Source organism: Mobula birostris, chromosome 12 (genome assembly GCF_030028105.1).
Source record: "Mobula birostris isolate sMobBir1 chromosome 12, sMobBir1.hap1, whole genome shotgun sequence".
Lineage (NCBI taxonomy): Eukaryota > Metazoa > Chordata > Chondrichthyes > Myliobatiformes > Myliobatidae > Mobula > Mobula birostris.
The window spans coordinates 61,879,446-61,904,430 of NC_092381.1; the positions used below are offsets into that span (position 1 = coordinate 61,879,446).

The window sequence follows — 24,985 nt, forward strand, 5'->3', positions numbered from 1 at the left end:
TACCACACTGTTCTCCATAGCGAAAATCTCACACAAGCGCTCTCAGCAGAAACACGGCGCAGGCGCTCTCCAGTAACCTTTAAGCTATGAAGTTGCCAAATCATACCAAATAACACATAAAAATACACAGCCGATATAAAGTAGAAATAATGTATGTACAGTGTAGTATCACTTACCGGAATTGGGACAGTGCCGAGCACACTGATGATGGTGTGTTAGGCTGAGTCGTCGGAGGTTGGGTTGGTGCAATGGCCCCTACCCTCTGGGCAGCGAACTGATACCAATCTGCGAAGCATGCAGGGGTACAGTGGCAGCCAGATCGCACCCAGCACATCTTCAAGAAAAAAGCCAAAACAAACAAGCTAATTAATTAGGTGCCACCCGGCATGTAAATGTCGGCCCAGATCAGAGGCAACGCAATCGGCAATCGTCTCTGATCTGGGCCGACATTTACATGCCAGGCGGCGCCTAATTAATTAGCTTGTTTATTTTAGCTTTTTTCTTAAAGATGTGCTGGGTGTGTCCCGGCTACCGCTGCATTCTTTGGGATCGGTATCTGTCCGCGGCCTGGGGGTTGGGGTGGTGGGAACCTGAGGTGTCGTCTGTTTCCATCAGGGCAGGCAGGTCATCCTCTTCTATATCTGCCTGCCTCGATATCGAAGGTCGAGGTTAGTTGTCTGCTGTGGCTGATGTGGAAGGCTTGCTTGACTGCTAGCCTCGCGCATTTTTAGATCATACAGTTCTTTGTAAGCACTCTAACCATCCTGCAAATATGCCCTAAACTGACGTACCCTTTCAAAATTAAAGTCGTACTTTATCATTGCAGCGAAAATCTCACGCAGTTGCCTCACGTTCAGTTCCTGGACAACTTCACTTTTGGTCCATTCGCTACTGCATTTGGTTTTGATTGTTATCCTTTCCTCTTCCAATTGCATCAGCTCTTCATCTATCAGTTCTTGGTCATGGGATGCCAAAACCTCTTCAATATCATCTTCGTCAATTTCCACAAGCTAAACTCACTTTGTCCTTACTTCTTTCACCACGATCGAAACGCTTAATTATGTCTAGTTTTACGCTAAGTGTAACACCCTTATGAGCTCTTTCAGGCTTTTCCAATACCTTAGAACTCATCTTGCTAACGGCTGCTCACAGGCACGTGTTTAAGCAATGCCGGCGAGAATGCAGTTCCGAATCTGGAGGAGGAGCAGCTGCTCGGGGCGCACGCTGCTTTTTTTCGCGCGCTGCCTTTTTTTGTAACAGCGAAAACACCTTCTGTTAGCAAAAACGGGTAGCTAATGTAGGTCTTTCGTAACAGTGAGGTTTCGTAAAGCAAACGCTCGAAAAGCGGGGGACACCTTAACTTGAATAAACATGTGAATGAATGGATTGCAGATAACATAAAAATTGCCAAAGGATTCAGCTGGATATAAGCTCAGTTGTAGAAATGACAGGTTGAGTTTAATCCAAGCAAGTGTGAGGTGTTGTACTTTGGTAGATCAAATGTAAAGGAACAATACACAATCAATGGCAATATCTTTAACAGAGGGATTTTGTGGTGCATTTCCATAGCTCCCTCTACGTGGTTGCACAAGTTGATAGAGTGGTAAAGATAGCATATCGCATGCTGCTCTTTATTAGTCGAGGCATTGAGTTCAAGGATCAGGAAGTTATGTTGCAGCATTATAAAACTCTAGCTCAGCTGCATCTAGAGTATTGCATTCAATTCTTGTCATCCTATTATAGGAAGGTCAAAAAGACTATGGGGAAAATGCAGAAAGTCTTACTGGAATGCTGCCTGGACTACAGGACAAGTGGTACAAGGAGAGGTTGTACAAACTAGGGCGATGTTCTCTGGAGTAGTATAGGGCTTGGGAAGACCTGATAGTTTATAAGATTATGAGAGGCATAAAGAGACAGATAGTATTTTATCTCCACTCCCCCCTCCCCAGGTGGAAATGTCTAATACTAAATGGCATGCATTTAAGATCAGAGGGACAAAGTTCAAGGGATATGCATGGGAGATGCATTGGGTAAGTTTTGCTTTATTACAGTGGTGCTTGCAGTGCACTCCCGGTAGCTGTGGTGGAGGTAGATATGATAGAAGCGTTTATGAGGCTCTTATGAGACACATGAATATGTAAAAGATTGAGGAGTAAGGATCTAATGCAGGCTGAAGAAATTAGATTAATTAGGTGTCATTACTATAATTATTCAGGATAACATTTACTTTTATTTATTTATTGAGGTACAGCATGGAATATGCCCTCTAGCCACACCACTCACCCTTATTTAATCACAGCCTAATCATGGGTCAATTTACAATGATCAATTAACCTACCAACTGGTACCTCTTTGGATGGTGGGAGGAAACCGGAGCACCCAGAGGAAACCAAAGCAGTCACAAGGATAACTTACAAACTCCTTACAGGCAGTGGTGGGAATTGAACCCAGGTCATCTGTACTGTAAAGCATTGTGCTAACCATTACGCTACCATGCTACACACTTCACACATGTATGGTGGGCCGAAGAGCCCATTCCTATGCTGTACTGTGCTCTAATTTAGTACTCATAGATAAATTACGTTTGTAGAACGTCAGCCTACATTTTTGTGATTAAGTCCTCGAAGTGGGAATTGAACTGATCACCTTTTAGTACAAAGGCAAGAGCCCAGCTGGGATAAAGAGAAATCACAATGATTTGATTGCACCACTTTGAAAAGGTGATGATATTTGCTTTATAGAAGATATTGAGTAAGAAAGTATTTCACTTTTCTCAGTAGTAATTCCAAAGGATGATTCTTTCTAAATTATCAGTTACATTTTAGACATTGCACATTCCCAGAACCCTTTGGATAAATTGCCCCTAAGAGCACAAAATGTCAAAGCAGCAATTCAGTTTATATTATAAATCATGTATGTTTTTTTTCTTAGGCAACTGATTCAGTGTTCGGATGGCTTTTATGTGAAGTTATCATTGATCTTAAAGGCTACCAGCATAGCACTTACCACTGCCACAGCCTCTGCCAAGCAAAAGCACACAGACACCATGGCACAATTTAAGAGTGTTCTTATATAATGACAAAGCATGTTGGAGCAATGGAACAACAGTGAAGGGTTGAATCTAAACCAAGTAATTTCTGACCTGAACTGAAACATCACAGCAAAATTACTGAATGGAATCCAATTGAAATTTTACTTGCCTCACATTGTTCTTTTCCACACTCTGGAATAAATGCCTCAGAAGAGTTGTGAGATGTTACAGAATTCTGGTGCCACTGTTGCATGGTCTCCTATAAACATATAGACAGGTTCACAATTTCCAGACTGAAAAGAAATAGTGGCATTGAATTCATCTTTCATAACGTAACAAAGTTCCATCATCAAAAGCAATTGTTCATAGATAACCAAGTAAAAGATGTAGTTAAAACACCAAAATAGCAAAGCATTTGATAAGAAACCAGCTAGAATTCATTTAATTGAATCCAAAGGACACTGCAAATTAGAATGTTCTGAATTGTGAATCAAAGAGTAAATTCAAGTACTGTGGAATTCAGAAGGATTGGGGAGGGTGGGGAAAAAAATCACGTTAAAACTTGCCAAATACTGAAAGGCCTGGATAGAGTAGACATGGAGAAGATGTTCTCATTAGTAAGAGGGACTAGGATCTGAGGGCATAACCTTAGAATAACAAGACAGCCTTTTAAAACTGAGATGAGGATGGATTTCATCAGCCAAAGAATGGTGTATCTGTGGAATTTGTTACCAGAGGGCTGAGGAAGCAGTCATTGAGTCCATTTAAGGCAGAGATGGATAGGTTCTTGGCTGGTAAAAGAATTAAGGATTACAGGGGGAAGACGAGTACATGGGGTTGAGAGAAGAAATAAAACAGCCATGATTGAATGGCAAAATTGATGGGCCGAACAGCCTTATTTGCTCCTATATCTTATGGTTTTTTTGGAATGATGATTTATACTTCAATGAAGTCTGCATCATATTGACCACCATCTAAATATATTTTGACAACATGAAGGGCAGCAATGTGAACCATAAAAGATGAATGAACTGTTGAACATAAACAGAATTGATCCAGTTGGAAGTATAGTTACTAGCAAATTTCTATAGATCTACCGAGAGCATTCTGACTGCTTGCATTAGCGTCTGGTATGGAGAGGCCACTGCACAGGATCAGAAAATGCTGCAGAGAGTTGTAACATAGCTAGCTCCATCAGAAGCACTAGCCTCCCCACCACTGAGGACATCTGCAATAGGTGAGCCTCAAGGTGACATTCATCATTAAGGACACTCACCATCCAGGACATACCATCTTCTCATTGCTATCATCAGGAAGTACAGGAGCCTGAAAATGCACACACTACCTTTTAGGAACAGCTTCTTCCCCTCTGCCATCAGACTTCTGAATGGACACTATCTCACTTTTTCCATTACTTTTTTTTTATATTTTGCAGTGCAGCTTATAGTATTTTTGATGTATTGCACAGTACTGCTGCCAAAAAATCAAATTTGATGACATACTGTATATCAGTGACAATAAACTATAATGGAAAATGGAACATATTGGAATGCAAGAAGAAAACAGTTTATATATAAAGCTTTTCTTTAATGAAACTTGTCATCTGGACAACTTTCAGCTCATTTCTATGTGGCACAAATATTCAGTGGCCACTTTATTAGGTATAGGAGTGGAACCTGGTATGGTGTTCATCTGCTATATCCCATCCACTTCAAGGTTCAACATGTTATTTATGGTTAGAGATGCTCTTCTGCATACCACAGTTGTAATGGGTAGTTAGCAGCTCATGATAAAATGATGGAGCAGACTTGATGGGCCGAATGGCCGACTTCTGCTCCTTTGTCTTATGGTCTTATTTCAGTTACTATTGCCTTCCTGTCAGCTTGAACCAGTCTGCCCATTCTTCTGAGTCCTCTCATTAACAAGACATTTTCGCCTATGCAACTGCTGCTCATTAGATGTTTCTTGCTTTTCCACCACTATTCTCTGTAAACACTAATGAAAGTTGTGTGTGTAGATCGCAGGAGAATAGCAGTTTCTGAGATATTCAAACAACTTAGATCACATTTCTTCCCCATTCTGTTGTTTGGTCCGAACAACTGAACCTTTTGACCCCGTCTGCATGCTTTTATGCATTCAGTTGCTGCCACATGACTGGCTATTTGATATTTGCATTAGCAAAGTGTACCCAATGAAGTGGCCATTTAGTGTATATAAGCCTCTTACATGAAGTACCTAAGAGCTCACCATTATAAGAGAACCACTATATGTGCTGCAATAAGTTTTGTATCTACAATTCCCAGATAAGATGGGCAGATTTTGACATGTTCTGTTCAGCACTTTTAAAAAGTTGTGTATCCAAATCACTTGTTTAAAATGTAGGAGAAAAAAAGCTGTTCAGACTAATGACTTCTGTCCTTGGAACAACAGGAAAACTGCAGTTAAATTAAAAAACAACTTTGACATTCAACTAATACAGATGGGCATCTGTGACACTACCTGTGTATAATCCCCATAGTTGGGTGCATACGTAGTATAACAGTCAAATGTGCACTGTGAAGCAGAGGTCTGCAACTTTTTGGCTGCTCTAGAAATGGCTGGATTCAATATGGATTCCAGAACTGCATCATGCTGTTGTACAGGAGTGTGCTTATTAGCATTTCCAACTGAAAGGATTTAAAATAAAAATGGTTTCAAATTGGTACAAAAATTTAAACCAACAATAACAGCAAAATACTGCACATAAAACATGGGATTATACAGAAAATGTTGGAAATACTAAGGTCAGCATAACCTTAATACTAAAATGTTCACTTATCTAAAGTTTTAAATTGCTTCTATCTTCACTGAAGCTACCTGATATGAATACGTCCATTGTTTTGTTTAATCAGACTGGCTGTACAGGGGAAGAGAAGGCAGCAAGTTCTGATGGTTGTGAAGAAAATCCCCTTGTTGTCGTCACATAAATTCTAGCCAGTTTCCTCCTTTGTCACAGCACCCCATGCCTCCACACCAACACCTCCACATCTTTCCATAGACCCCACTCTACAACACACATCCCAAGTTAATTCCCATTAACAGAATGTACACCTCCTCAGATTACTCACCATGAAAATTCGGACTTGGCAGCATATTGCAAAAGTTAAGATAGGGATTGTTTGGTATTTTTAGATCATTTGGTGGGACTCCTAGCAATAACGATTGGTTGCTCACTGCAGCATTCTGCACAGAAACAAGACTTTGAATTAACAAGTTTATTTTCTTCTACTAATCAGCCATTATGGAATGTTGAACTGTTTTAAAAAATCAACTATTTTCTTGACTCACATAGAATGATATTAGGTTGAACCGTGCAGGCTGCAGCCAGTGATTTTGAAAGATTGCATATAAGTACATCCTGGGTCTGAAGTACAGAGCTGGCTTATAAAGAGAATCTCCTATTCACTTAAAAAGCATCCACAAATGGAAGCCAAGTATTAAAAACAAATAAAGACACTTAAAACAGGAAAACATTTTATTATTTTTAATTATTTGCACTTTAATATTTAAATTCCAAGTATATTTAGAATTCCTTCAAATAAAATGTCAGAAACATTAAAAAACACACTGTTACGAGTATTTAGGCTCAAAAGAAATGAGATTTTATTTCCCAGCCCCTATTAAAGTCATCAAATCTTTCTAATGTGAAGTCTCAGTCTGAACCTACCCACAGCTTAGTTATCAATTAGGGCTTGCTAGATCTCATCAATAACTTCATAAGTCTCATTGGATAGCAAGATTCACTGAGGCCCACATCTCTATCTAGGGCTGACATGGTGTAGAGGAGCTATTGAGTGAACTAAGCATAATTCAAGCGAGCTGATTTAAAGATAAGTAGAATACATTTAGAGCGATTGAAAGATAAAATTGAAATCTGACGATCAAATACAAATATCAGGTTCCTTACAACTAAAGCCAAACTCCTCACTTCCTCCTCACATCTCATATCTGAGCACCAGCTTTGACTGGAGATAGTTTCTGCAATACCATAAATATTTACATTTTGATCAAATGACAATGCTTGTGACTTAAAAAACATACCAAGCAGGCTCCATTATTAGCTCATATCTCTCTCTGCTATTCCAGCAAACATGAAATGGTTTGCGTCCTAAACAGCTGCCATTAAGAAAATTATTTTTTTACAAAATAAGATGCATGGTTAAAAAAAAAGCATACATTATTAAAGCTTTGATTTAATTAGATTACAATATTGGCCAAGCTGACATTTATCATCTCGTTCCCTCTAACAAATGGAAGTACTTTTAGAGTTGGAAGTTCAAAATAAATTTATTATCCAAGTACATTGACGTCACCAACTGGCCTGCAAATACAAAAGGGAGGGTGGGTGGGTGGGTAGGTGGGTGAGTGAGTGAGTGAGTGAGTGAGTGAGTGAGTGAGTGAGAGAGAGAGAGAGAGAGAGAGAGAATGAGAATGAACATGAGATGAAGAGTCCTTGAAAATGAGTCCACAGGTTGTAGGAACAGTTCAGTGATGGGTGAGTGAAGTTGAATGAAGTTATTCCCACTTGTTCAAGGCCTGATGGTTGAGGGTTAATCTGTTCCTGAACCTGGTGGTGAGGATCCTGAGAATCCTGTACCTTCTTCTGAATGGCAATAGCAAAAAGAGAGCATGGTCTGGGTGACAGGGCTCCTTGATGATGGATGCTGCTTTCCTGTGACAATACTCCGTGTAGATGTGCCCAATAGAAGGGAGGGCTTTACCCATGATGCACTGGGCCATATCCACTACTTTTGTAGGATTCTCCATTCAAGGGCATTGGTGATTCCATACAAGGCCGCGATGGAACCAGTTAATGTTCTCTCCACACCTATAGAAGTTTGTCAAAGTTTTAGATGTCACGCTGAATCTTCACAAACTTCTAAAATAGAGGTGCTGCCATCTTGTCTTTGTGACTGCACTTATGCGTTGGGCCCAGGACAGATCCAGTGATATTACACCAAGGAATTTAAAGTTGCTGATCCTCTCCACCTCTGACCTCCCAATGAGGACTGGCTCAAGGACCTCTAGTTTTCTTCTCCTGAAGTCAATAATCAGCTCCTTGGTCTTGCTGACATTGAGTGAGATGTTGTTGTTGTGGCTCCACTCAGCCAGATTTTCAATCTCCCTCCTACATGCTGATTTGTCACCACCTTTGATTTGCCAACAGCAGTTGTGTTGTCAGCAAACTTAAGCATGGATCTGAAATAGCTAAGACCATTAAGAATAGTAGACTCCATTTCCTGAAAACTATTTATTGGACATTAATAAGTGTAGAGTTTCATCATCTTGTTATCACAAGTAATAAATGTTGCTGATGTTTTAATGTCTTAATACAATACTCATTGTACTATATTTAGCAAGAGATTTTTAAAACCAGCACTATTGGGCTTCAGGTTTACCAAATGTCATGTAATCTACATTTGTTATATCCATGAACTATTGTCCAAAGTTTGAGCTTAGTTTTAAACAAACACTCTCCACACTGATAAGAGAGTCAAGATTATCAGTTATTGGATAGAAGAAATAAGTATATATTCATTTGATTAATTATTGCTGAGTTACTTCAGATATAAGGTTATTTCCAAGGATATCAAATGACACAATAACAGAAGATATCCTAATTGCAGATGACATAAATAAAAATATTCAATTGATTTTCAGGGTTTGAGACAGTACTATTCCACATGGCATGCTTTCATTATATTTAAAATTCAGGTATTCAAATAAAACTAGCATTAATTTAAGATCCAGCTTTTGCACAATGATACAGTAGATTTTTCATCGTACATTACAGAAACATTATCAGACAGCATTACTGCAAGAACTACAAATTCAAGTCATATTTTCCATACTTCTAATTGCTAAGAGATGGGAAGTAGAAAGGATGAAAAAAGACAGCAAAATACTTACCCAAAAGTTCCCATTCATAGGAGTAGTTGGTTGAGTTTGCTCCTTTTGGTGGCTGGCCAAAAAGCCACCTGGAACAAAATTGGGAACGCCTTGAAGATGAGTCTGTCTAACAGGAGCAGAAAGTGGCGGTGGCCCCATGACCAGATTTGACTTTTCCACGAAGGTTTTCTGCTCAGTCACTTCTTGCCCCAAGAACCTCTCACTGGACCAAAATGGCAAAGTCCCCACTGCTGGCTGTGCAGCTGCTTTAGCAAGTTCAGCACGAAATGCAGGAACTGGAACACCTGTGATGAAACAACATCTGTTGATTCCAGAATAGTTGAATTACTGTCAAAATATGTTCAAAGCAATTGTGAGCATTTTAAATTCAAATTTTGTTTTGAAATATGAATACATTTCTTTTAGTGGGAGAAACAATGCAAATAAAGCCAATATATTTCACCTTCTAGTTCCTTCACTTTACAGGTTCCCCCGCCATCTGAAGGTAGAGCAGGTTGTAAGCCGGAATGTCGTAAAGCGAAGAAGCAATTACCATTTATTTATATGGGAAAAATTTGGGAGCATTCGCAGACCCAAAATTAACCTACCAAATCATGCCAAATAACACATAAAACCTAAAATAACAGTAACATATAGTAAAAGCAGGAATGATATGATACACAGCCTATATAAAGTAGAAATACTTCTCTACAATCATTGCCACACTGTTCTCCATAGCAAAAATCTCACGCAAGCACTCTCAGCAGAAACACTCTCTCCAGCAACCTTTAAGCTATGAAGCTGCCAAATCATACCAAATAACGCATAAAAATACACAGCTTATATAAAGTAGAAATAATGTATGTACAGTGTAGTATCACTTACCGGAATCGGGAAGACAGCACCAAGCACACTGATGATGGTGTGTTAGGCTGAGTCGTCGGAGGGTGAGGTGGTGCAGTGACTCCCACCTTACAGGCTGCCGACTGATACTGATCCGCGAAGAATGCAGGGGTACAGCAGTGGCCGGAACGCACCCAGCACATCTTTAAGAAAAAAGCCAAAATAAACAAGCTAATTAATTAGGTGCTGCCCAGCATGTAAATGTCAGCCCAGATCAGAGGCAACACAATCGGCAATCGCCTCTGATCTGGGCCGACATTTACGTGCCGGGTGGCACCTAATTAATTAGCTTCTTTATTTCGGCTTTTTTCTTAAAGATATGTTGGGTGCGTCCCGGCTACTGCTACATTCTCCATGGCAAAGTATCGGTCTGCGGCCTGGGGGTTGGGGTGGTGGGACACTGGGGTGTCATCTCATCAATCAGGGCAGGAAGGTCATCTTCTTCTATGCCTGCCTGCCTCGATGTCAAAGGTCGAGGTTTGTCATCTGCTGTGGCTGATGTGGAAGGCTTAAAAAACGACAGTATGCTTGACTGCTTAGCCTCGCGCATTTTTCTATCATTCAGTTCTTTGTAAGCACTCAAACCATCTTGCAAATATGCCCTAAACCAACGTACTCTTTCAAAATTAAGGTCGTACTTTATCATTGCAGCGAAAATCTCACGCAGTTGCTTCACGTTCAGTTCCTGGACGACTTCACTTTCGGTCCGTTCGCTACCACATTCGGTTTCGATTGTTATCCTTTCCTCTTCCAATTGCATCAGCTCTTCATCTATCAGTTCTTGGTCATGGGATGCTAAAACCTCTTCAACATCATCTTCATCAACTTCCACAAGCCAAACTCACTTTTTCCTTTCTTCGTTCACCACGATCAAAACGCTTAATTATATCAAGTTTTCGCTAAGTGTAACACCCTTAGGCTTTTCCGATACCTTAGAACTCATCTTGCTAACGGCTGCACACAGGCATGTGCTTAAGCAATGCCAGCGAGAATGCAGTACTGGGGGAAGAGCTTAGCTGCTCGGGGCATGCGGCGCACTGCCTTTTTTCATAACAGTGAAAACACCTTCTGTTAGCGAAAACAGGTAACTAATGTAGGTCTTTCGTAACAGTGAGGTTTCGTAAAGTGAACGTTCGAAAAGCGGGGGACACCTGTATTATCTATACATAATAATCAAAATCCAAGTAGATGGTGAATGTGAGGAATATCCCATTCATACACAAAGATGGTTAAGGTTTGGTCAAAAGATAGTCCTATGTAATGTAATGAGTTTTTTTTTTGTATCTTTTATTTACAAATATAGATTTATAATACTGACACAATCTGATTATTTGTTGGTTCCTTGACAACAGTCCAAGAAGAAATTCACCACAGCCTTCACCAGTCCGGTCTCTCAAAGCAGCCTTTGAATTCCAAGCCCGGTCATGGTAAAAGTGTCATCTTGAATGCCCAGTGGACATTCTTGAGCATAAGTAAATGTGATTCCCACAAGTCAGTACTCCTACTGACCTGTAGTAATCCTGGCCTATGATCACTCAAAATGGAGGAGCACCATACAGGACAGCATTTGAGCTTATTCCATTCACTGGGAAAATATAGAAATCCAGCATGAATAATGGAAGGATGGCTCCATTTCCTCATCTACTCATTCCCTGTCCCAACTACAGCAGATTCTCCAAGCTCTACAATGGCCTTGTCAAATGATTTCAGGATGACAGTAGAGATCGGTGCCCAAGTCCAATGAGTTCAAAACCTGTATCCGTGATATGCATCAGCATAGCATGTAATAAATATCTATTATTATTGATGAGAAAGCTGGAGGGCAGTAACAATTATGAAGTTATAAGAACTACACAGGAATTTTGTTACTCCATTCTGAGGAACTCACAAGCCACAATAGTTCCACAATGTTTACAATACATTAGTTTCAAATCTTTAATATTCATTTCATTCATGGATTGACTCCGGTGATCCTATTATTTATTGGTAATGCAACTCAAAAGATTTCCATTTACCCTTTGATGATTCAGCCAAAATCCCTTTCCCAGGATTTGATGTAATTTTTGATCCAAGCTCCATAGCTCCCTGAAGTAACAAGGGAGGATCTCCAAGTAAACTGGACTTCTGGAAATAAAAAATCAAGTAAAAAGTGATTACTGTTTTATTTAAAGAACGTTTTCACTTAAAGAAACCAACATGTTCCTGATGTATTCACTGCCTTGGAGTATTTTTCTTGTAGCCGTTCTTCATGCAGGATTTATGGGCTGGTCCACAATACCGTGTAAGATCAGAAGGAACGATTTTGTTTCTCAAAATACACTTTTGAAACATGCATAACAATCAGAAATACAAACTCTGATTAGTTTGGGGTGTTTTCCCTAGCCAAATCCAACAGATACCACAGGGATTAATGCTGAGATCTAATAAATTCCAAACCTACATTAATGATTTAGAAAAACAGACCTTGTAGTATATCCATAATTATTGAAAGTTATAGGGCAGCAAGAATTGAGGGAGTATCTACAAGTTTTACTCTTTCTGAGATATTGCTTGTATTAGACATGCAAGTCCCTTTAGGGGGTGTAGACATACCAAATGGATAGTGAGGAAAGAAAGATAGAACATGATATGGAAAAATGTTACACCAGTATGGTACATGAAATAGATTTGTTTAAATGGCAAGAGAGTGAAAAGTGCTGCCATTGAAAGGGGACTTTGTGCTCACATATGATGCAATTAGGAAGGTAAATTGCATGATGATCTTCATTGCTAGACAATTTGAATAGAAGAAAAAAGCTACAATACAGGGTCTGAATAAGACTGCAACTTGAGCTCAAGTCTCATCTCCCCACTTAAGGATATATTTGCAATAGAGGGAATAACACAAAGCTTCCTATCATTGATTCCTAGAATGAGGTGGCAGGAAGATTAGGATAAATTGTCCAGTGAAGATAGATGACTTCATCTACTTTCTAGACTGAGGAACAAGAGGTGCTATCAATAAATCATGCAAAATTCTCATTGGGTATTAGAGGCAGATGTAGGGATAAAGTTTTTCTTACGTGGGGTGTCCAGAATTGAGAAATGCAATGAGAAAAAAAATTACCCAGTGAACAGTGAATGTTTAGATTTCTCAATGCAAAACGACTGTGGTGACTCATCCCAGTGGATATTAAAGACAGATCAACTTTCTTGCATACTTAAGGATATGAAGTTTGAACATGAAAGCAGAACATATAGAAGATCATCCATTTTTAATCAAATGCTGAAGCAGCAATAAACATTTAATTTCTGCTCTTGCTTATTTTAAATCATTGTGTCAGCTCTACCACCAATTAGCTGGTGAGTAAACAAATGTGGATGAAAAATAAAATGCTTATTAGAGAAGTAGAGTATTAAGAGAGCTAGCCAATTGCTCCCATCATGATTTTCACAAAATCAACCACTTTAGTTATCCAGAAGGCAAACTGCCTAAACTGTCCTACAGATTCAAAAGTTCTAAAATGAAACTGTTCATTTCAGCACGTCTAATTATTGTGTTAAGTTCATTTTTTAATATATTTTACATAATATTACCTTTGGAAATACATATCAATCTTCAACTAAACCCACCTTTTGTCCTACACTAGGATTCAGAGGTATCATTCCTCACTCACATACAATATCCAAAACAACGAACCAGGCAGAATGTGAGTCTTACTAACTAAACACATTTTTGAATGATTATTTTCAAGGAGCAAAATTAAGAAACAAAAGCCCAGTTAATTTGGGATAATAGTCTTTAATGTAATCCAAACTATCACATTAGAAATACTGGTGTAGTAGATAAGTAGAGTAATTTAAGTACACAAGATTTATCATTAAAGAGTTCAGAATCAAGTGGTTTGTGGGAACACAGAGCTTAACAATTTACCATTACCCTTTGCCCTTTTAACTCTCAGCTTCTGGAAATTTAATCTGATCCAATCAATTAACTTAAAATGTGAAAACTCCTCTACTGTGGCAGGATACTTGGTATTGTGGAGGAGCAGAGGGATCTGGGGGTACATGTCCACAGATCACTGAAAGTTGCCTCACAGGTAGACACGGTAGTTAAGAAAGCTTATGGGGTGCTAGCTTTCATAAATCGAGGGATAGAGTTTAAGAGTCGCGATGTAATGACGCAGCTCTATAAAATTCTGATTAGGCCACACTTGGAGTACTGTGCCCAGTTCTGGTTGCCTCACTATAGGAAGGATGTGGAAGCATTGGAAAGGGTACAGAGGAGATTTACCAGGATGCTGCCTGGTTTGGAGAGTATGGATTATGATCAGAGATTAAGGGAGCTAGGGTTTTACTCTTTGGAGAGGAGGAGGATGACAGGACACATGATAGAGGTGTACAAGTTATTAAGAGGAATAGATAGAGTGGATATCCGGCACCTCTTCCCCAGGGCACCACTGCTCAATACAAGAGGACATGGCTTTAAAGGGTGGGAAGTTCAAGGGGGATATTAGAGGAAGGTTTTTTACTCAGGGAGTGGTTGGTGCGTGGAATGCACTGCCTGAGTCAGTGGTGGAGGCAGATACACTAGTGAAGTTTAAGAGACTATTAGACAGGTATATGGAGGAATTTAAGGTGGGAGGCAGAGTTTGAGGGTCGGCATAACATTGCGGGCTGAAGGGCCTGTAATGTGCTGTACTATTCTATGTTCTAACTATGATGACCCAATGTATCTGTTACTTCTCAAAATCCCTTAAAAAACTGGAAGTTCTCAGAATCTTCAGCCCGAACCTACTCTTCCACTGGTATTCTCCTTTCACAGTATTTTATATTGGATTCACCCAGTCCCTGAAGATATTCCTTCCCCTTCACTTTACAGGGACGTTTCTTAAGGTGCAGTAGGAAAATTATTCCAGGTACAATGAAATAATACCCAATTCAAAATGCTCTCCAGATTAAATAGCATTCATATAGGATGAGGGAGTAGGAAAAGGTGAATCAGAGAAAGGAATGAGTAAAGCTGATGCAACATAGTTAAGAGAAAGTAGCATCAACCTGGGGCCAAGGAACTTCAACAAAAGGGCTAGCACGAAGACTGGTTTAGAGTCACAGAACCCTACAGCACAGAAACAGGCTATTCAGTCCATCTAGCCTGTTCTGAACTATTAATCTGCTGAGTCCTACTGACCTGCACCTAGACCATAGCCCTCCATATACCTCCCGTTCATGTACCTATCCAAATTTCTCTTAAATGTTATAATCAAACCCAAGTCCACTACTTGCACTGGAAGTTTGTTCCATACTCTCACCTCCCTGAGTGAAGACATTCCCCCTCATGGTCCCCTTCAACATTCCACCTTTCACCTTTAACACATGGCCTCCAGTTGTAGTCTCACCCAATCTCAATGGAAAAAGCCTGCTTGCATTTACCCTATCTATACCCCTCAACTTTGTATACCTCTATCAAATCTCCACACAATCTTCTATATTCTAAAGAATGAAGTCCTAACTTATTCAACATTTCCCTATTACTCAGGTCCTCAAGGTCCAGCAACATCCTTGTAAATCTTCTTTGCACTCTCAGTATTTCTTACATCTTTCCTGTGGGTAGGTGACCAAAACTCCACCCAATACTCCAAATTAGGCCTCTCAAACACCTTTTACAATTTCAACATAATACCCCAACTCAATACATTGATTTATGAAGGCCAATGTGCCAACAGTTTTCTTTACGACCCTACGTACCTGTGACTCCACTTTCAAGGAATTTTGGATCTGTATTCCCAGATTGCTCTGTTCTACACACTCCCTAGTACCTTTCTGCTCACCTATCGTCCTCCCAGAGTGCAACACCTCATACTTGTCTGCATTAAATTCCATCTACCATTTTTCAGCCCATTTTTCCAGCTGATCCAGATCCTGCTGCAAGCTTTAAGTAGTCTTTCTCACTGTCTGCCACGCCCCCAATCTTGATGTTATCTGCAAATATGCTGATCCAGTTTACATTATCATCCAGCATTGAAATAGATAACAAACAACAACAATAACTGCAGCACACCACTGTTTATAGGCCTCCAGTCAGAGAAGTAACCATCCACTACCACTCCGTGGCTTCTCTCGCGAAACCTATGTCCAATCTAATTTACTACCTCATCTTGAATACCAAGTGACTAAACATTCTTGACTAACCTCCCATGGGGAACATTGTCAAAGGCCTTGCTAAATTTCATGTAGACAACATCTACTGCCTTACCTTCATCAATTTATCTGGAAACCTCCTCAAAAAAGTCTAAGATTGATTAGACATGACCTTCTAGGCACACAGCCATGTTGACTATCCTTAATCAGTCACTGTCTATCCAAATACCCATATATCTAGTTCATACTTAATACTTTCCTAATAACTTCCCCATTACTGATGTCTGGTCCACTGGCCTATAATTTCCTGGCTTATTGGGGCACCACAGTGGCATAGTAGTTAGCACAAAACTACTACAGCTCGGGCTGTTGGAGTTTGAAGTTCAATGCTGGCATCCTCCAAGGAGTTTGTGCATTCTTCCCATGTGCATGACTTTCCTCTGGGTGCTCCAATTTCTTCCCACAGCCCAAAGACGTACCAGTTAACAGGTTAATTGGTCATTGTGATTAGGCTAGCATTAAATAGGTGGGTTGCTGGACAATGCTGCCCAATGGGCCAAAAAGCTTTACCTGCACTGTAACTCTGAATAAAATAAATAAAATAAATTCTTAGGGCCTTTCTTAAACAACTGAACAACATTATCTATCCTCCAATCCTCTGGCACCTCAGCCGTAGCAAAGATGTTTTAAATATCTCTGCTAAGGTTCCTGCAATTTCTACACTACCCTCCCACAGGGGCTGAGGGTACACCTCGTCAGGTGCATTTTGCCCTGAGGATTTATCCACCCTGATTTTTCTCAGGACAGGAAACAACTTCTCCTCTGGAACATCTGGACAGCAAAGACACAAACAACAGGATGCTCTTTATTACTACAGCTCAGTATACAAAAACATCAACCCCTGAAAACTAATCAATGAGTGTCAAGACCCTAGCCTCAATACCTCCTTGTGCAAATGGATCCTGAATTTCCAGTCAATTCGGAATGGTAACAACATCTCTTCCACAATCTCCATCAGCACAAATGCACCACAAGGTTGTGCGCTTAGCCCTCTGCTCTATTCAATTGTGTGGCTAAGCACAGTCCCAATGCAATATTTAAGTTTGCTGATGACACCACTGTTGTATGCCGAATCAAAGGTGGTGATGAATCAGCATATAGGAGGGAGACTGAAAATCTAGCTGAGTGGTTTCAAAACAACAACTACCCACTCAATGTCAGCAAGACCAAGAAACTGATTATAGATTACAGAGGGAAACCAGAGGTCCATGGGTCAGCCCTCATTAGAGGACCATGGTGGAGAGGATTAGCAACTTTAAGTTCCTCAGTGATATTATTTCAGAGGACCCATCCTGGGCACAGCACACATGTGCAATTATGAAGAAAGCACAGCAGAGCCTCTACTTCCTTAGGAGTTTGCAGAGATTTGGCATGACATCTAAAACTTTGACAAACTTCTATAGATGTGTAGTTGGGAGTATATTGGCTGGCTGCATCACAGCCTGGTATAGAAACACCAATGCCTTTGAATGGAAAATTCTGCAAAATTAGTGGATACGGCTCAGTCCATCACAGGAAAAGCACTCCCAACCATTGAGCAAATCAGGGACCCCCATAACCCAGGCACGCTCTCTTCTCGCTTCTGCCATCAGAAAGAAGGTACAAGAACCTCAGGACTCACACCACCAGGTTCAGGAACAATTGCTACCCTTCATCCTTCAGGCTCTTGAACAAAGAGGATGACTTCACTCAACTTCACTTGCCCTACCACTGAAACATTCCCACAACCAATGCACTCACTCTCAAGGAATCTTCATCTCATGTTCTTGATATTTAATGCTTATATTTATATTATTGTTTCTTCATTTTACATTTGCACAGTTTATCTTCTGCACTCTGGTTGGGGAGCCTTTCATTGATATTGTTATAGTTACTATTCTATTCATTTGTTGAGTATGTCCATAAGAAAATGAATCTCAAGGTTGTATATGGTGATATACATGTACTCTGATAATAAAATTTACTTTGAACTTTGAACTCTGAACTCTAATTTTTATATGGTCCATGGCTTCATTTATTCCTACCTGCCTATACTTGCTATACAACTCTTTTTTTCTTAACCAGGGCCTCAAAATTGCTCAAAACCAAGATTCTCAATACCTGTTACCCTTGCCTTTTACTCTGCCAGGAATATACAAACACTGTACTCTCAAAATTTCACTTTAGAAGGACTCCCGCTTACCAAGTACACCTTTGCCAGAAAACAGCCTGTCTCAATCTACACTTACCAGATCCTTTTTGATACCATCAAAGTTGGCCTTTCTCCAACTCAGAATCTCAAACAACAGACCAGATCAGACCTATCTTTCTGCATATTTACTTTGAAACTAATAGTATTGTGATCACTAGATGTAAAGTGCAAATGTCCCTGCTGCCCTGTCTCATTCTCTAATAGGAGATCTAGTATCGCACTCTCTCTAGTTGGGATTTCTATATACTGATTAAGGAAACTTTCCTGAACACATTTTACAAACTCTTTCCTATTTATCCCTTTTACAGTATGGGAGGGTCAGTGAATATGTGGAAAGTTAAAATCACCTATCCAGACATCCCACCCTGCAAAAACTCATTTCAGGGAGGTACCCCTACCCCCCCACAACACCATATCCACCCCCCCTCCGCCCGTCGACCTCCAAGGGTGTATGTAATACTTTGTTTAGTGATTTTGTCTAATCTGTAAACCAAGTTGGGTATATGCAGAAAATGTGACATTAAAATATGCGCTTATATTATACATCACTCACAGTACACTGGAGGAACTCAGCAGGTCGGGCAGCATCAGTGGAAAAGATCGGTCGACGTTTCGGGCTGGAACCCTTCGTCAGGACTGTAGGGGGAAGAGGCAGAGGCCCTATAAAGAAGGCGGGGGGAGGGTGGGAAGGAGAAGGCTGGTAGGTTCCAGGAGAAAAACCAGTAAGGGGAAAGATAAAGGGGTGGGGGAAGGGAGGCAGGGAGGTGATAGGCAGGAAAGGTGAAGAAAGAATAGGGGAAAACACAATGGGTAGTAGAAGGAGGTGGAACCAAGAGGGAGGAGGTAGGCAGCTGGGGGAGGGGGCAGAGTGACATAGGGATAGGGGAAAGGAGGGGGAGGGAATTACCGGTTGGAGAATTCTACATTCATACCAAGGGGCTGGAGACTACCTAGACTGTATATGAGGTGTTGCTCCTCCAACCTGAGTTTAGCCTCATCATGGCAGTACAGAAGGCCACGTACGGACATATCTGAATGGGAGTGGGAAGCACCGTTGAAGTGGGTGGCTACTGGGAGATCCTGTCTGTTTTGGCGGACGGAGCGGAGGTGCTCGACGAAGTGGTCCCCCAATCTGCGTCAGGTTTCACAGATGTAGAGGATGTAGAGGATTTCACTGATGTGAAACCCGATGCAGATTGGGGGACCGCTTCATCGAGCACCTCCGCTCCGTCCGCCAAAACAGACAGGATCTCCCAGTAGCCACCCACTTCAACGGTGCTTCCCACTCCCACTCAGATATGTTTGTACGTGGCTTCCTCTACTGCCATGATGAGGCTAAACTCAGGTTGGAGGAGCAACACCTCATATACAGTCTAGGTAGTCTCCAGCCCCTTGGTATGAACGTAGAATTCTCCAACTTCTGGTAATTCCCTCCCCCTCCCTTCCCCTACATCACTCTGCCCTCTCCCCCAGCTGCCTACCTCCTCCCTCTTGGTTCTGCCTCCTTCTACTACCCATTGTGTTTTCTCCTATTCTTTCTTCACCTTTCCTGCCTATCACCTCCCTGCCTCTCTTCCCCCACCCCTTTATCTTTCTCCTTACTGGTTCTTCACCTGGAACCTACCAGCCTTCTCCTTCCCACCCTCCCCCCACCTTCTTTATAGGGCCTCTGCTCCTTCCCCCTACAGTCCTGACGAAGGATTCCAGCCAGAAACGTCAACCGATCTTTTCCACTGATGCTGCCAGACCTGCTGAGTTCCTCCAGCGTGTTGTGAGTGTCGCTTTGACCCCAGCATCTGCAAATTATTTTGTGTTTGCACTTATATTATATTATATTATCATGTTTATTCTATTACAACTTTAAGCAAGTCTACACGGAGTTTGGCCTCATCACGTAGGACATCAATAGCGTAGCTCCTTAGCAGCCAGTCAGCCAGCTAGTTTAAATAACGTTAGCTATGCTAATGAACAAATGACACCTGTTAAACTCACCTCAACATGTCTTTTACATTTTAACCCACCATAGGCAATAGAAAATTCACTGTTGCAAACAGTGCAGCGAGCAACACTGTCATTATTTTTGAGGTCGACTGTAAAGCCCGCTCACAGAGAAAACTGATAGGTCTACTTAGCAGGGGTCCCCAACTGTTTTTGCACCACAGACCGGTTTAATATTGACAATATTCTTGCAGAGCAGCCAACTGGGGGGGGGGGGGATGTTAATCACGACCAGAATATAGGTGATAACATTTTAAGTAATGTTTGGATATTAAACACACAGCGCATATTTTCCCCGTATGAACATATAAAATCATTGCAACACACCAATATCGCCGAATCAGTGCGAGCCCTGGGCTTGTTTCCCTGCAACAAGACGGTCCCATCGAGGGGTGAGGGGAGTCAGCAATACTCGAAGGGGGTTCCTTATGTCTAGTCTATTCCACAATTTAGTTTTCGTTGCATTCATTGCAGAAAACTCCGCTTCACAGCGATATGATGTTGGAAATGGAAGCAACGTTTTCAGTGCTTTCGTGGCTATCTCAGGATATTTAGCCTTGACTTTGATCCAGAATGCCGGCAGAGATGTTATGTCAAACAAACTTTTCAGCCCATCGTCATTTACAAGCTCGAGGAGTTGATCTTCTTCCCGCACTGACATGGATGACACGCGTGTAATGATCTTGCGTGCGTTCAAGTTCAACAGTGCGTGACAGGGAATGAGGAAAGGTGCAAATGACTCATATAGTTACATATCGCCAAATCATATTGTTTCCTCATGGTCCAGTGGTTGGGGACCACTCTTAGCACGAAGAGAGACCAATCAGGATGCTCGCTCTCCCTCTCCCTCTCAAAAAAATCTATTTCCGGGATATTGTATATAATTTCCGGGTGTCAGGGAGCCACTATTGATATGCGGGAGACTCCCGGATCTTCCGGGAGAGGTGGGATGTCTGCCTATCACAACCTTATGTCTCTTAAAAACAGTCTGCAATCCCTCTAAAAATTTGCTCCTCTAAATCCCACAGATTTATGAGTAGTCGCTAATATCATCCAATTGACATGGTCATAGCTTTTTTATTCCCCATTTCTACTCATAAAACCTCATTAGACAAGTTCTCCACTCTTTACTGAGTACTACCACGACATTTTCCCTGACTAGTAATGTCAACCCTCCCCCTTTAATTCCTCCTGCTCTATCAAGTCTAAAGCATTGACACCCCGAAGCATTAAGCTGCCAGTCCTGCCCCTCCTGCAAACCTTACTGATGGCTACAATGTCACCATTGCATGTGTTGATCTGTGCCCAAAGCTTATCGGTCTTTCCTACAATACTCCTTGCTCAATCTTCCGATTCCTGACTTAGTATGTAGGCTTAACAACATCTTTCTCCACAACCACCCCACTATCCACTCTGGTGCTCCAATTCACATTTGCCTGCAACTCCAGTTTAAACTCCACCCCCACCCCACCCCATTTCCCCTGTGTAGCACAAGCAAACATTCCTGCAAAGCTACTAGCCCTCTTCAGTTCAGGTGCAAACTGTCCGTTCTCTACAGTCCCACCTTCTCTGGAAGAGGGTCCAATGTAATTGGTACTTAAGTGAATCATGAGTTCTGGCTGCTCACCCTCCAACTTAAAAATGCTGTGGACTCAGTCCACAATATCCTTGACCCTGGCATCCTGGAGGGAACATACCATCCGGGAATCTTATTCTCGTCCTTTCTGTTCCCCTAGACAAAGAATCTCCGATCACTGCAGCTCACCTCTTCTCCCGCCTTCCATTCTGACCCAGAGTCAGACTCAGTGCCAGAAACCTGACCATTGTGACTTTCCTCTGCTAGGTCATCCCCCTATACAGTATCCAAAGCGGTATGCTAGTTGTTGAGGGGTACAGCCACAGGGGTACTCTACACTGACTGCCTATCGACTTTACCCCTCTTGAAGGTCACCCAGTTACCTGTGTTCTGCACCTTGGGTGTAACTACCTTCCCATATGTCCTGTCAATTAACAGCATCTCTAACCTGATCTATTAGAAGTTGCAGCTGGATGAATTTCTTGCGGGTATAGTTGTCAGGAACACTGAAGGTCTCCTTGCCTTTACACATACACAAGAAGAGTATTCCATTCTCCTGTCTAGCACCCCCACTGCTCTAATGGTGTAATAGGAAAGAAAGAATAAGTAACAAAAAAAAATCTATGACCTATGCCTCTCCTTGCTGAAGCCTCAATAATCCAAAGCCTCAACTCCCCATCCAATATTGGCCCTTTCACACAATGGCTGCTCCACTTAAACCTAACTTTTTATTGTATCTTGCCAAATGCCAAATTATGCACAATGTCTCTTTGGGAACTGTGGTACACAAAGTGACTACCTCCACAGGCTTGTTCAAACTCCCTCTCCCTCTATGCAATCCAATGTCTCCTCAGGAACTGTGGCACACAAAATGCACCAACTGCCCTTGCTCACTTTTTTTTTTTAGGATGCACCCAGAAGTTTTCTTTATAATGCACCCAGAACTTTTCTTAGACTTTTATTAGATGTCCATTGTGTTTCTTGACGTGCAGCACACCATTTACGTTTCAGAGAGGATGAGAGGTGACCTGATAGAAGTGTATAAGACGATGAGAAGCATGATCGTGTCAGAGGCTTTTTCCCAGGACTGAAATGGCTAGCACGAGAGGGCACAGTTTTAAGGTGCTTAGAAGTAGGTACAGCAGAGATGTCAGGGGTAAGTTTTTTTTTTACTACACAGAGAGTGGTGAGTGCGTGGAATGGGCTGCTGGTGACGGTGCTGGAGGCAAATACAATAGGGTCTTTTAAGAGACTCCTGGACAGGTACATGAAGCTCAGAAAAATAGAGAGCCAAGGGTAACCCTAGGTAATTTCTAAGGTAAGGACATATTCGACACAGCTCTGTGGGCTGAAGGGCCTGTATTGTGCTGTCGGCTTTCTATGTTTCTAGTTATGGCAAATTCTTGTAATAACTTCCCTGCAGCAGTCAGTATACTTCCCTAATTATTTCTCCTTTTCTGAAGATGGTCATATTCATAGCATCAAATCTCTCTGCGTGCTTTCCTCGTCAAACATGAAGGGAAGGTTGTCATGAACTTGCACCAAGAATAATTCTGGCATGTCATTGCACAAAGCAGGAATTTGGTTCATTCAAGAAGTTTTGTTTTCTACTTGGGCTGGATTCATACTGGCTTTATAACAGATCAAGTTCAAACATATTACTTGCATATGTGCATATTTAGAAGCCATACATATAAGATGAACCTTAACAGTTACATCTGGAAGCCTGAGGTCCTTCACTTAGAATAATGTCCACTAAGCAACTACCTTCCATTAATTCATATCCATCTAGAGATTCTGTTTAATACTAATTGTCTCCCATTTCCAGGAGCCACCTGCCAGTTAGAGTCTTTTGTTAGGTGCAGAAGAATGTGTTCAAGGACCAAGGCCTCAAACAACACCAATTTTAGTGGCTGCGCATTAGTAGTGACCCCTGCTTTTTTTTATAAATGAAAAACACAAATGGACATGTTATGAAAATGTACACAATACCTTGGAGTACTACAGCGCCCCTGCAGTCCTCCAAATCTGTCTGCAGGATGAGTAAACCAATGTCAGCACCCTCTTCCAAATCAGTATCACAGTGCTCAGCCTGCTTTGATGCACAAACCGCAACATCTGTAATCCAACATCCGATTTCAAAGGCAACCACTCTGTTCCAAATACTATCACAGCCATCAATTTTCAAGATACAACAGAATGATGTCCACAAAACTTACAATTAACAGCCTCATCAACTCTTGGATCATTTGCCCAATATTGCTCAAAGTAGTGAAGAAGCATCCAGTATGGCATAGAATACTTTGAGGTTCCCTTGTGTGAGGTCCAAGAACAAGCAAGAGAACTGCACAAGAACCCAATCAACCTATGCACTAGCCCACTTAGCTACACCTTTCTGATGAATGGTAAAGTCTGCAGGTCCCACAGAGGATTCAACTACCTCAAAAGGTAGATAACTACCATAAAAACAAATTATGCTCAATCCTAAGGGACTATTTAGGAAGTCCTAGTATTTTTTATAGCTACAATTAAGTTACTAATAAATACTAGTTTCTTCATGACTGCTTCTGACAAAGGGTCTAAATTTCCAAGTGACAGATATTGGAGGTGCCTCATATCTCTTAATATCTTGTTTGTGCCGAGCACGAAGCCATATTAAACTAATCCCTTCTGCTTGCACATGATCCATATCCCTCCATACTCCTAGCTAAGAGTTTCTTTAATGCTACTAAGATAACTATTTCCGATACTGCCCAGATACTACCACCTCTCCAGGGGAAAGAAAATTGCTTATGTATCTCCTTTAAAATATGCCTCTCTCACCTAAAATGTATACCCTCCAGCATTCAACATTTCTATCCTGGGAAAGAAATTCTGTGATCCCACTTATGCTCCTCAATGTTATAAACTCCCATCTGGTCTCCCCTTAGCCTCAGACTCTCCTGAGATAATAACCCAAGTTTGTCCAACTTCTATAACTACAGTGCACATTCCTTTATCCGAAATTCTGAAATCCAAAAAGCTCCGAAAACAGAAGTTCTTTTCACCAACAGCTGACGTCACTCAGGTGTGACGTGGCAGCACTAGCAGAGGCCACCAGACATCAGTTGTGGCTCAGCGTTTGTACTGGTTACATGTGCATTTGCTGTTTGCTGATATTTTGTGTTCACTGTTGACT

The 24,985-nt window shown here is 41.3% G+C and overlaps 1 protein-coding gene across 7 annotated transcripts in view; it reads right to left on the reverse strand.

Annotated features, from left to right (window-relative positions):
* raver2 (ribonucleoprotein, PTB-binding 2) overlaps positions 1-24,985 on the reverse strand; it is a 179,018-nt gene that overhangs the window by 59,551 nt on the left and 94,482 nt on the right. For 6 of the 7 annotated variants that reach the window (XR_011888030.1, XR_011888029.1, XM_072273888.1 and 3 more), the window contains exons 8-12: positions 11,878-11,986; positions 8,981-9,264; positions 6,139-6,253; positions 5,531-5,697; positions 3,201-3,290 (exon numbers count right to left, since the gene is read on the reverse strand). Coding sequence is in view for 5 of the 7 variants with exons in the window: in XM_072273888.1 (XP_072129989.1) it covers positions 3,201-3,290; positions 5,531-5,697; positions 6,139-6,253; positions 8,981-9,264; positions 11,878-11,986 (765 nt within the window). In the remaining 2 variants the exon portion in view is untranslated. The remainder of the gene's footprint in view (positions 1-3,200; positions 3,291-5,530; positions 5,698-6,138; positions 6,254-8,980; positions 9,265-11,877; positions 11,987-24,985) is intronic. The other variant, XM_072273890.1, reaches the window with a different exon arrangement.